Raw genomic sequence first — 13,754 nt, 5'->3', positions numbered from 1 at the left:
AGAAACAATATATTATTATAAAAACAGATAAATTAACAAAATATTTATAACTGATCTACTATATTATGATCATTAACGAATGGAATACGCGCCATATCTTTTTGTAAATGTTTAGTTCTTTGTAATTCTTTAACAAAATATGCAATTGTTTTTTTTAAACCTTCTGTTAAAGATACTTTAGGTTCCCAGTTAAGATACTTTTTAGCACGCGATATATCTGGTTTACGTCTCTGCGGATCGTCTTCGACGGCAGCGAGTCGGATTATTTTACTCGTCCCACCAATCAAGTCTTTAATAATCATGGCAAACTCTGTAATAAATAAACTTAAATTGTTAAACAATTACTGTCACTTTAAATAAAATAAGTGTTCACTTAAGAATTAAATATTACCTTCAATAGTATGTTCCACGGGATTTCCAATATTTATCGGCTGAGTATAATTAGATGCCATAAGAGTTACAAGTCCATCAACTAAATCCGAAACATATTGAAACGACCTGGTCTGTTCTCCATTACCATAAATCGTTATTGAGTCGTTTTGGAGCGCCTGGAGGATGAAATTTGACACAACTCTCCCGTCATTCATGTGCATTCGTGGTCCAAAGGTATTGAAAATTCTCGCAACACGTACTTTAATATTTTCTTGTCGCATATAAGCGTAACTCAGAGTTTCAGCTACACGTTTTCCTTCATCATAACACGCTCTTGGGCCTAAAAAAATTTTATTTTATTAAATATACATTTCAATATATTCGATTCTTGATATTTAAGCTTTTGATATACAATCTCATTTGTATAAAGATCAAATTTCGCAATGTAATAAAAAGAAAAAGCCTACAACTGAATAAACATACCAATTGGATTGACATGGCCCCAATATGTCTCTGATTGCGGATGTTCCATCGGGTCGCCATAAATTTCAGACGTACTTGCAATTAGTACTTTAGCACCAACTCGTTTTGCCAGTCCTAGATATAATTAATTTGGCTATTCAATTTAAATAAATTACTTACACAACCAGATTATATTTGAATACATTAACAAATTTATGTAAGGCTTTAATTAATTTTTATTAATTATTCAATGACCTGTTTCTCATCTTTTAAAATTTATAGGCCAAATTCCATAGCCCTCAGTGTGACCTACTAGTTTACTTTTAATCATAAGTAAAATTTACAATTCCACGAGACGGATTTGAAATAATTGGGTCACAAATCATCTATCAATAATAAAGAGCAATAAAATTTTTTTTTGTCATTAAAATATCTCAAGAAACATATTTTGTAATATTATTAATAAAACTTTTAATATTTATTTTTTCTAAAGATTGGTTTTATAATACTTTATATTTTTAATATATTGACTGTCCAGTCTAATACAACAATTTTTTTTCTCTAATTTTTCGTAATATTGTTAACCTGCACAGTAAAAAATTTTTCGTCAAATTTAACACAAAAATTTGTGTTTATGACTTTTTTTTACACAATCTGTGTTGAATCAACACTCTATTGTGTTGAATCAACATATTAAAATTTTAAATTCTACACAAACATTTTTACACTTTACACAATGACGAAAAATTTTTTACTGTGTGTATTTCCCTCCAGGCATAAACAATTTATCCTCAATTTATACTTAAATTTGTCATTAAAGATAAATTTGACTGAAAAAATAATTCGGACGGCCCAGACCAGGACGAAAATTAGAGAAAAAAAATTGTTGTATTAGACTGGACAGCCAATAAACAAAAAATATAAATTAATAACACTGTTAATTTCTTCATTTTTTCTAAACATTGCCAAATAAATTTATTTCTGTGCAATTTTCGAGCCAAAATTTCAGAATTAAAAAATTTATAATTTAAGAAATGTACTAATTGTTGTATAATGTCGATTGGCGTTCAAATGAATAAATAAATAAAAGTTTTTAGGACATGAATTAATATAAAAAATATTGAAAAAAAAAAAGAAATTGTGATAAAATTAAGTTTAAAAACAAATAAGAAACTTTAATTAATATTAAGACTTAGCTTCAGAGTTTACAATAAAATATTTTTTGTCTGAAAATTTCAAAGATAAGTAAATTCAATATTTCATTTAATATTTATTTTTAGCCTCTTATCGATGAAATGACAAACTGTATTTTTTAAAAAGCATTAAAAGACGTGAAATTTTTATTAATTATTACTTTTTTTTATTTATTTAATGAAAAATTATTATTAAAAAAAAAAAAAAGTTTAAAAACTTATTGTATAATTAAAAAGTAATTAGATTAATAAAATTTATGAGTAAATAATAAAATAAATTGCAAAGTAAAAATATTTAAATTAAAAGATAAAATCTAACGTACCAAGCATATTAATAGTCCCAATGGTATTAGTTTTAAGAGTCTTAACAGGATTATGCATATAATGAGGCGGACTAGCAGGACTAGCAAGATGATAAATCTCATCTACCTCAAGATAAACAGGTCTAACAATATCATGATGAACCAGTTCGAAGTTCTCGTGGCCTACCCAATGCTCGACGTTGCGTTTTCTTCCAGTAAAAAAATTATCCACTACAATGACTTCGTGTCCTTCGAGCATCAGACGATCGACCAAATGAGAGCCAACAAAACCAGCACCTCCGGTAACTAATATTCGTCTTCTATTTTTGTAGTTTAAAAATTTAACACTTGGGAATATTTTGGGTACACGATTATCTGTCTTAGATTCCATTTGATGGATTTTTTCTTCTAACTCATGCAGACGGCTTTTAATATCTTGGACATCATTGTTATTATTTAAGTTATTAACTTCATTTACTTCATTCTCTTCGTAATTACCCACTTGTTTATCGTATAATCCACGGTCATTTACACGTAATTGTTTTCTTGGCATAGTGAATGATGATACATTTTCTATGTTGACAAATCCTTCATAAAAACCGAAACCTGTGAAAATAATTATTAAATATTAATAACAATTAAATTGAAGAAAATTGTTTAACAGATAAAAAAAAGTATTATATTTTATGACAATAAAGTTGACAGGCATTAGAAATTTTTTTAGAATTTTATAGCAATTAAATTATTATGAAAAAAAATTCCACATGTGAAAATTAAAAAAAAATTATTAGTGGAAAATTTATAATACTGAAGTTAGCCGACATTTTTAATTTTTTGTTTTTTTTAATTATTAAATTAGAATGAAATAATATTTTTAAAAAATTGCATGTATAGTTTTTCGAGTTTTTTATAAATGAATTTTTTTTTTTAATTATTTTGTAATAATTTTTTTAATAAAAAAAAATTCTAAAAATTTTCAGATGTCGGCTAACTTAATTTTTAATAATAATAAAGTTAGTCGAGATTTTTGATTTTTTTATTTTACTTAATTTATTAAATTACAATTAAAAAATCTTTTTAAAAAATTGCACTTATAGTTTTTGAAGTTTTTCACAAATAAAAAAAAATTTTTTTTAATAGTCTTTAATAAAAAAAAATCATAAAAATTTTTAGATGTCGGTTAACTTAATTTTCATTAATTTTCATGGAAAATTTTTTGAGTTTTTTTTTATTGTAATTGATTTGTTATACAAATTAAAAAAATTGACAGTTGTTAGCTAACTTTAGTATTATTATGATTTTTTTCAATGATGAAAATTAATTTAGCACATATTTAATAATTTTAAAAATTTCATAACAAATAAATTATGATAAAAAAAAATTTGACATGTAAAAATAAATAAAAAATTAAATTATTTAAAAATAATTTTTTGGAACAAACTTTTTTTCTTAAATAAAATTAAAAATTGTCCAGTGTCTGCTAACTTTAATGTCAATTTTCAAAGTCAAAACAAAAGAAATGAAATACTTACAAAAATAGGTAGTAACAATAATAATAACAATAAATAAAAATTAACTAATTACCCAATAATATACAGAAGACTACAAATCCAATTAGCTTTAATTTACGTTGATTGAAAACCATTATTAAAAATATTTATATATAAATAATTTGCGATTAATTATACTAAACATTATTTTTATGATAACCAATAAAATTTTATAAATCAATTAATAATAAATACATTTATACATATTTATTTACGATAAACTTTTATATAACTCTTTTTAGGAACAACAGTTGTGACAATTACATCTTACATTATTTTTATAACAAACATAACGTGCTACAAAAAAATTCTACTTATAAAAAAATTATCAACTAAATATATGTTATGGTTATTTAGCAGTAGGGGGCGACTGTAGCTTGAGCCAGTAATGACACCTAGTTAACAACAGAAGAAATATAAGTATTTTTTTAAAATCCGATCGATAGAACAGTAAAGAAAAAAATATAAATACTTGGAACTTATATGTGTAAACGGTGCAAACAGACACCAGAGAAAGACGAGAGAGAAAAAATATGACAGATCATTGCGATCGTGTGTAGATGATTGTTGCTCGTGAAGAATATAAGCGCCTCTAGAGTCTTTAAATAAAACTTAACTTAACTTACGATTCTCTTTTAATTACAATACATACAAGTAAGATATAAAAAGAGTATTTAACGTAATAAAACAGTTATAAAAGTGAGAGTAAGAGAGAGCGCAACATCATCGTGATTGTTGGGCCGATCATCAACATCGTCATTATTTGAAAAGAGTCCTTCAATCCCGTTTTTACTTTTTTTTTTTTAATTTTTTCTCTGGATATTTTTATACGGTACATAAACACTGTTGTAAAAGTTTTTTAATCGTGGCAAAGATATTTAGTCTTATCTTTTAAATTTTATAAAAATGGGGGACGTCATAGATTGCAATTTTCCTGTATGGGGCCTTTTGCCGAAAAAAGAAACTGGAGTTAATCAATTTCTTATTAAATATCCAGAATACGATGGTCGTGGTACCGTTATTGCTATTTTTGATTCTGGAATTGATCCTGGTGCTCCAGGATTGCAGGTAAACAATTATTTATATTTAATTATAATTATTTTTAATATTTAGTATAATTTTTTATGGCTTGTAGGTGACAAGTGATGGAAAACCGAAAATTTTAGCACGCTTTGACTGCAGTGGTGACGGAGATGTTGATACAAGTACTGTAGTACAATCAGAGGAAGGCTTTATAACTGGTATTACTGGACGTAAGCTAAAGGTAATCATTTTTTTTTATAATTTTAAAATTATTCCGATCCTGACATTTAATTAAATTGATGTATTGTAATCCGAGGACCAAGGATCATGAAATAAGTTAATACTAGATTTTTATTTTTCGCTTTTTTTTTAACGTTTCGGAGTTTATTACTCCTTGTTCAAGCGTCTGTGGAAACATACAAAATTCATACAATTAATTATTACAAAACAACACCTCAAAATCTCTTAACAAATTTAACATCACATATCATAAAAGATTTTATGTATTAACCCCGTCAACAAACAATAAATACTGCTTTGTCGTTTCCATCGAAAAATAAAAATCTGGTATTAACTTATTTCATGATCCTTGGTCCTCGGATTACAATACATCAATTTTTTTTTATTTTTAAATAATTGTGTTAATCTTACTGGACTAAATCTAATACTTGTTTTATTTTTATAAATATTATTATTGTCATTTATAGATACCATTTAATTGGACAAATCCAACTGGTAATTATCATATTGGTGTTAAAGAGGCCTACCGTCTATATCCTACAAAGTTACGTGAAAAAATATCCGCTGAACGTAAGAAAAAATATTGGGATGATGGTCATAAGTCAGCATTAGCTGAGGCAACGCGAAAGCTTCAGGTAATTCATTTATTTATTTTTTTATTTTGGAGTAATTAATTAGTTTTAGTTGATGAATTTATTAAATAAAATTTGAACTGAAACAATATACTTTGTAATTGAAAATAAGAAAAAAGATAGACTGTGAAAAAGTAGGATACGAAACCAAGTCATCCAAAGATAGTGTGATATGCCAGTGAGGACATTTAACCACCGGCAATAAAATTAGGCCGAGCGTATTTTTATCATTTCTCCCATCAATACTACTGACTATATTTGTAATTGGCTGTTTAATAAAAAAAAAGACAGATAGTCGTGATTGTGTAATTGATTTTACTGAAAAAAATATCGTCAAAGCTTACTTTGTTTATATGCATAAATGTTAATTAAATTTTATAGTATTAATTATCATTTTATTACTATAGGAGTTTGAGGCGAGTCATCCTAATCCAACGAGTGTAGAAGATAAGTTGGTCAAAGAAGAGTTGGAAACAAGAGTTGAAGTGTTGCAAAATGGAGAAAAAAAATATCATGATGCAGGTCCAACATATGACTGCGTTGTTTATCACGATGGACAACAGTGGAGGTAAAAATTTTTATTTTTGTCTTGCAATAATTTTTATTTTTATTTTACAATAAATATTAAATAAGGCGTAACCAAAAGATTCAGGTTCGAGTCCTGGTCTGGGCTGTCCGAATTATTTTTTCATTTACCGAAAAAAGTTACACTGAGTAAAAAAATTACATCTTTATACATTTTTAACAAAAAATTGTCGAAATAAATTTTAATTGATGTATTTTCACCTAAGATTTTCTCTGATGGTATGAGATCATACTGATAAAATATTATGGTGAAAGAATAATAATGAAAAAATAAGTAATTCTTCAAGAATTGGATCGGGAACATCGGCTAATAATAAAAACTATCTTTATGTATCTTTTTTATTAATTAACAACACCGATCTATAGAGTCACATAAATACAATAAATATTAAAGTTATTTATTTTTTACAGGGTGTGTATTGATACATCTGAGGAAGGTAATTTGGAGGCAGGAATTCATCTCGGTGAATATTCACTTACCCATGAGTATGCTCCTTTGACTCAGCAAGATCAATTGAATATTTCTGTTAATATTCACGATGAAGGCAATACTCTTGAAATCGTAGGAATATGCGGTAAGAAAACAATTAAAATTAATTTAGCAAATTTGATAATTTTTTTGACAAATAAATTATGGCAAAAAAAATTGAAAAAAAAAATCGACATGTAGAAATTTAAAAAAATTATAAATGCAATTTTTTAAAATAATTTTTCAGAAAAAATTTATTTGTTAAATAAAATTAAAAAATTATTGAGTAACTGCTAATTTTATCGTCATGAAAATTAATTTAGCAGTTATTTGATAATTTTAAGAATTTTTTTAATTAATAAATTATGGCAAAAAAAATTATTTAAAAAAATTGACATGTAGAAATTTTAATAAATTAAAAAATGCAATTTTTTAAAAATGAATTTTTTAAAATAAATTTGCTTGTTAAATAAAATTAAAAAATTATCGAGTGACTGCTAAATTTATCGTCATGAAAATTAATTTAGCAGTTATTTGGTAATTTTAAGAATTTTTTTAATTAATAAATTTTGGCAAAAAAAAATATTAAAAAAATTGACAATTGAAATTTTAATAAATTAAAAAATGCAATTTTTTAAAAATAATTTTTTTGAATAAATTTGCTTGTTAAATAAAATTGAAAAATTATCAAGTGACTGCTAACTTTATTGTCGTAAAAAAAAATTGAAACTAATTTTTTTTACATATAAAATTTCAATGTAATAAAAAAAAATTTACACATCTTTTTTTAAATAATTTATAATTATTACAATATTTTTCAGCAAGTCACGGAACGCACGTAGCGTCAATAGCTGCGGCGAATTTTCCTGATAATAAAGAGCTAAATGGAGTAGCACCGGGTGCTCAAATAATATCCCTAACGATCGGCGATAACCGTATAGACCCAATGGAAACTGGAACAGCTTTAGTCCGCGCAATGATTTGGATAATGCAAAATAAAATAAAAGTCCATGTGATAAATATGAGCTATGGCGAACAGGTGCACTGGAGTAATTCCGGGCGTATATTTGATTTAATGAACGAGGTAGTTGACAAGTACGGAGTAACATGGGTTGCAGCTGCTGGTAATTTCGGACCAGCTTTGTGTACCATTGGAACACCGCCTGATATTAATTCAACAAACATTATCAGCGTGGGAGCTTACGTATCGCCGGATATGATGGTAGCCGAGTACTCGTTGCGTGAAAAGATGCCGGGTATGCCCTACACATGGTCGTCTCGCGGTCCGATGGTTGACGGAGGTACTGGTATCACGTTATGCGCTCCAGGAGGTGCAATTACCAGCGTGCCCAACTTTACATTGAGAAAAAGCCAATTGATGAACGGGACCAGCATGGCCAGTCCCCACGTAGCTGGGGCAATTGCTCTGTTAATCTCAGGTCTTCATGATAAACACTGTCCTTACTCTCCATATAGTATAAAACGTGCTCTAGAGAACACAGCTTTATACATAGACACCCTTGACTCATTTGCTCAAGGCTCTGGGCTTTTGCAAGTTGAACGGGCGTTTGAGAATCTTGTCGCCAACTGCAAAGCAATTGAGTGTGACGTCAGATTTGCAATTAACTGTGGTGTTAACAACTCCAAGGGTATTCACTTAAGATCTGGCGTAATCGACCGTCCGAAAGATTGTGCAATAACTGTTGAACCTATATTCCTAGACACTGAAAATGTCGACGCAACCCGTAAAATAAATTTCAATTTACGATTATCGCTAGTATGTGACGCTGCTTGGGTACAATTTCCTTCTCACTTTGAATTAATGCATATGTCACGTGCCTTTACCGTTCGTATTGACGGTGTTAAACTACCAGAAGGTGTTCATGCGACAAATATACGTGCCTATGACGTTGAAAATGTCGAAAAAGGTCCAGTATTTTCAATACCTATTACTGTCGTTCAGCCATTGGCAATACAAAAATCAATGAATTTACCAGATCTTCACTACTCACGTGTTCTCTTCAAAGCAAACACCATTGTAAGGCACTTTATTTTGGTGCCTGAAGATGCTACTTGGGCTGTGCTGAAAATAAAAAGCACTGACAAAGAAAAGACTGGTAGGTTTGCTGTTCAGACAGTACAATTGAAACCACGCTTAGCTTGTCGCACGCTTCATACTAATAAAATGATAAATGTCACCTCACAATCGGAATCTGTCCAAGGATTTTCCGTCCAGGCTGGTCTTGTAGTTGAAGTTGTTATTGCTAAATATTGGGCCAATCTTGGTGAAATACACGTTGATTATTCTATTGAATTTCACGGTATTCATATAGTAGATAGCAATCTCACAATGCAATCTGGTGATGGCATCCATCGTATGGAATTACGCAGTAGCTTGAGAAATGAGGATATTGTACCGAATGTTACATTAAAATCAATTGTTCAGGTATTAAGACCAACTGATTATAAAATATCACCGCTTGGTGCACGTGACGTAATACCACCCGCTCGTCAAATTTATGAATTGCAATTGACGTACACATTCCACATTGCCAAAGCTACTGAGGTAACACCAAATGCCGCTTATTTGAGTGACTTACTCTATGAAAGCGAGTATGAAAGCCAATTGTGGATGCTTTATGACTGTAATAAACATCTCATTTTTTCTGGTGACGCTTTTCCTTGGAAGGTAATTTTTTAAAACATTTCTTTAGCTAAAATATTTCGTTTGCTTGGTCTTCTTCCTGGTAATAATAAATAAATACATTTTTTTTTTTTAGTACACTGTTAAAAAATTAGAAAAAGGCGACTATACATTAAAAATGCATGTACGTCACGAAAAGAAAGATTTATTAGAACGATTGACAGAAATGGCAATACTGTTAAGTCAAAAATTAAGCTCGCCTGTTAGTTTAGATGTTTATGCCAATCATTCGCAAGCTATTGTCGGTGGAAAAAAAATGGTGGCTGCTACTGTGCCACCAGGACATATTCTTCCAGTTTATATCGCTCCAATGAACAATGAAAGCAAGTAAGTATTTTTTTTTTTTATAATTTTAAATATGTTACAAAATAGTGGAACAGTTTCGTGATTTATTAAATTATTATTTACGGTAATTTCATAAGTTTAAATCAAAATACAAAAATGAACCCATTTCATTTATGTCTTTTTTTTTTCTTGATATCGTTTCTCTGACAAAGCAGCAATGAAGACAAGTGAGTCAATAGAAGTATTTGAATTTGAAATCTACTGGATTAACTCGTTTCCAGTTTTTTTATTTGAAATATAAAAAAAAAATGTATAAAACTATTTTTGATTTATCGCTTCAAATTTGTCAACTAGCTTAAAACACTACTAAAAGTTATCATCTTTGATGCTTCTGCGGATTGTAATTATTTAGATTATTTTATACGACGCATGGCTTATATTAATGACCAACTGCACCAGCGATTTGTTTATTAACTATTAAAACTGTTAGCTTTTAATAATTAATAAAATTTTTTTTTTAAAGAATATCAAAAGCTGCTACCTTGGGAACTTACCTTCAAGGAGCAGTAACTTTCTGTAAAGATGATGCACGTAAAAAAGTTGACTGTTATACATTCAAGTACGTACTCTCAGAGCCAGCTAAAAAAAGTCCGGCAGTAGTTAAGCCAGATGATGAAAAGGTCAGCAAATGGGAGGAATATCAAGATACTCTGCGAGATATTAAGTGTACATGGCTCGCTAAATTAGGTAAGTTTTATAATATATACCTGTACATTTAAAATTTTTTAAAATTAATATCAGAATTATATACATAAAGTTACTATTAAAAAATATAAATTCACGACTTAAAATAACTATTTTTTCTTTATTTTGTTATTTAGCGCCATCAATAAGTAAGTCTAAGTGTCAACAAAATGTTTCTTCCATCAATGTTTAATCCATTGTCTGTTTTATTTTTAACTTCTCTTAAGGCAGTTGTCATGGTAAAATATTGTCAAAAAATTAGAGATTATACGCGCCGCAAAAGTATATAAGCTTGTAGCTAAGTAATTCATAATTTTTACGCAAGACTGTACGCAATTGTTTCTGTCCGACTCCGTAGATATATATTTTTTCATGAATTGTTGAACTTTAATCCGTTATTTATAAATAATTAGACGGTAAAAATTAAAAAAAAATTTTTTTTTTTAACTCACAACAAATACATTAAAATTTTTATTTTAAAAAAGACTGTCAGTTTTTTAAAAGTTTCTGATTGTTAGTTTTTTTTTTATAACTAAGAAACTGATACAAAACTGCAGAGAGCGTATGCAATCAATGTTAAATATCCAATTTTTAATTGAATTCATCTCGGGTTATAGGTGGTCAATCGACTGCAAATTTTTAGAGTAATTGTATCACCATCCCTGATAGTCACCTTAACTCAAACTTTTATTCAATCTACTGCCGAAATTTGTAGCCAACTTGATGAAAAAAGTTTGCAAACCAAACGGTTTTAGTTAAGTTGTCTACACTGATAGAAGGATTTGTTTATAGTTAAAAATATTTGTTTATATTTAACAAATCATTTATCACTTATTAGAGAACACTTTTTAGCCCTTAACAAATATTTCTTAGTATTTAAAAAGATTTATTAATATTTAATAAATGAATATCAGATTTATTAAATACAAACAAATCATTTTAAATACTAAGAAATATTTGTTTAATACTAAAAAGTGGTCTCTAATAAATGATTTGTTAACTATTAACAAATATTTTTTAATACAAATAAATCCTTCTATCAGTGTATAAGTTACTCTGCAATTTAACGTCAAGACTTGCAGTGCAAGTATTTTAGTCAAGTTGTAGTGAATTTGAAAGGCAATTTAACCAAAAGTTTGGTATTGGTTTGTATTTAAATTGTAGCCGTAGATTTTCGTCAATTTGTTTACAACTTTTGTACTGTAAAGAATTACCGAAAACTTGATGTTAAGTTAACTGTAACTGCTGAAATCCAACTACTTTTAAACAAAGCGTGGCTATCAAGGATCTCCTTAATAAGTATAAAAAAATTTAGAATTTTCTGACGGTGTGTCTTAACCACGACAACTACCTTAATTTAATTTTTTATTTAATTAATTCAAGGATTTACTAGTTGATTTTAATTATAAGCCACTGCAGGCTTTATTTGTATTTATTTTTAATTATCTCAAGTTTTATCCCCCACAGTTCTAATTATTGTTATGAGTTATGGATATAAATGACCAATAATTTATTAACCATCAACAATTAATAATATTTATTTTGTCTAACTAAAACAGAGGCAACTGAACATGCAACAGCTTTGTACAATGAATTAAGAACATCATACCCTGAGCATTTACCAGTACACACTGCCATGTTGACATCGTTAGACTCGCCAGAAGCGCGACGTCTTCTTCCTCACGATGATCTCTCAGAAAGTGCCATTAATTTTGCTGACCAAATGATTGACGTCGCAGACAAAGTAATCACAGCTATCGAGCAAGAAAAATTACTTGCCTTTTATGGTATGAAACACGATCAACGACCAGATGCTATGAAGATAAAATCAACCATGGACAAACAAAAGAATCTTTTAATTGAAGCATTTGTTAAGAAAGGTTGCGCTTATGCACGATTATATATTCATGCGAGAAAACGCGGTGAAACTGAAGCTGCAATGCATCTTGCTACAGTAACGCAAATTTGGAACGATGTACAAAAGTATGCCGAGCCAACGGATAGCAAAGTAAATAATTATTATTTTCTTATTTAATTTATTCTAATCGGTTTTAATACTTGACTTATTTATTTATCTTTAAATTAATCTTTTACAGGTTTTAATTTTATCACTATGGCATGCACATATTAATAAACATTATGGGCGTTATCTAAAGCTGTTGACTCGTTACTACGAAGAAAAACCAGTAAGAGATATTGATGAGAAGTTTATTGAAATTACAAGGACTGTTGGTTGGGATCACTGGGCACGTTATTTAACAACGAGCTTACCTACACGATATCCAAAAGCATACAGACCGTTTTAATTAATTAAATATAAATAAAATGAAAGTGCTTATTTTTATTATACGAATAATTTAAACTTCTTTTTTTTCGGTGCAAGTGCAGTGATATTAGTAAACTCCGTTATTCTCACTGATATATTTTATTAAAAAATAATATCGACTACGTGCTAATTAAAATAAGCTCAAATTAACTCGAATTTTATATAAGAATTTTTGCAATTATTAAGATTTTTTTTCTTCGCATAATATACATATGGCAATCACTTTTTACTATATTTTAAAAAACGAATCATGGATTTTGATGAAAACTTAATATTTTACCGTCTAATGACGGCATTATATATATATTATGTACTGATAATACTTAAAAATACTTAAGACGGTTTATTCTGGACGTATATGCGACTTTAACTTTTTACATACTTAATTTACATATTTCAAAGTGTCTTGTATTTTAAATTGCTCATGTATAGTTTATGTGAACATGGACCGTGAGTTAAGTATAAATGCAACTTGTTTTAAAACCATGTAATACAACGTATTGACAACGCGTGATTAAATTTAAATTTTATGTCCTAAATAAATAAATGAATTATTGTATGATTGTCTTACTAATTAAGTGACGATAAATAAAATATAAAAATTGAAATATATTTCTTTGTTTAATTACTTAAAAAATATTTTTATTATAAGTAAATTTTTTTTATATGACTTGAAGTAGTTGAATATCTATTGTTATCAGAATAAATTTCTCCGTGGTATACAAAGTCATTTTAGCCAGAGAATGGTCCCCTACTATCCCTATTTAACGGGTGATTTTGTTGCAAACACTATGAAAATCGTCGTCAAAGCAAAACATGGTAACAGTAGAGAAGTTCCCAGAACTTGAACTTGTTAAAGGTGAACCT

The 13,754-nt window shown here is 28.4% G+C and overlaps 2 protein-coding genes across 4 annotated transcripts; one reads left to right on the top strand and one right to left on the bottom strand.

Moving 5' to 3' along the window:
* On the bottom strand, positions 1 to 4,119 carry LOC123264351 (UDP-glucuronic acid decarboxylase 1). Its single transcript, XM_044727595.1, has 5 exons — positions 3,914 to 4,119; positions 2,351 to 2,935; positions 856 to 969; positions 392 to 712; positions 1 to 310 (listed from the first exon to the last, which is right to left on the bottom strand). Exons 1-5 carry the CDS (start codon positions 3,972 to 3,974, stop codon positions 45 to 47), a joined length of 1,347 nt encoding a protein of 448 aa, XP_044583530.1. The 5' UTR covers positions 3,975 to 4,119; the 3' UTR covers positions 1 to 44.
* A 256-nt stretch (positions 4,120 to 4,375) lies between these two features.
* Positions 4,376 to 13,499, top strand: LOC123264343 (tripeptidyl-peptidase 2). Of its 3 annotated transcripts, XM_044727581.1 has the most exons (12): positions 4,376 to 4,947; positions 5,015 to 5,143; positions 5,610 to 5,777; positions 6,182 to 6,342; positions 6,771 to 6,934; positions 7,650 to 9,517; positions 9,609 to 9,859; positions 10,033 to 10,044; positions 10,341 to 10,564; positions 10,699 to 10,710; positions 12,121 to 12,569; positions 12,658 to 13,499. In XM_044727581.1, the coding sequence occupies exons 1-12, from the start codon at positions 4,786 to 4,788 to the stop codon at positions 12,865 to 12,867; spliced, it is 3,810 nt and encodes a 1,269-aa protein (XP_044583516.1). In that variant the 5' UTR covers positions 4,376 to 4,785; the 3' UTR covers positions 12,868 to 13,499. The 3 variants fall into 3 exon arrangements, with proteins under 3 accessions (XP_044583516.1, XP_044583517.1, XP_044583518.1); XM_044727582.1 differs by lacking the exon at positions 10,033 to 10,044 and having other exon boundaries at positions 4,377 to 4,947; XM_044727583.1 differs by lacking the exon at positions 10,699 to 10,710 and having other exon boundaries at positions 4,377 to 4,947.
* Positions 13,500 to 13,754: the final 255 nt, after the last annotated feature.

This window comes from Cotesia glomerata, linkage group LG4 (genome assembly GCF_020080835.1).
Source record: "Cotesia glomerata isolate CgM1 linkage group LG4, MPM_Cglom_v2.3, whole genome shotgun sequence".
Classification (NCBI taxonomy): domain Eukaryota; kingdom Metazoa; phylum Arthropoda; class Insecta; order Hymenoptera; family Braconidae; genus Cotesia; species Cotesia glomerata.
The sequence above is the reverse complement of the archived record's forward strand: the minus strand, read 5'-3'. Positions and strand labels throughout refer to the sequence as shown.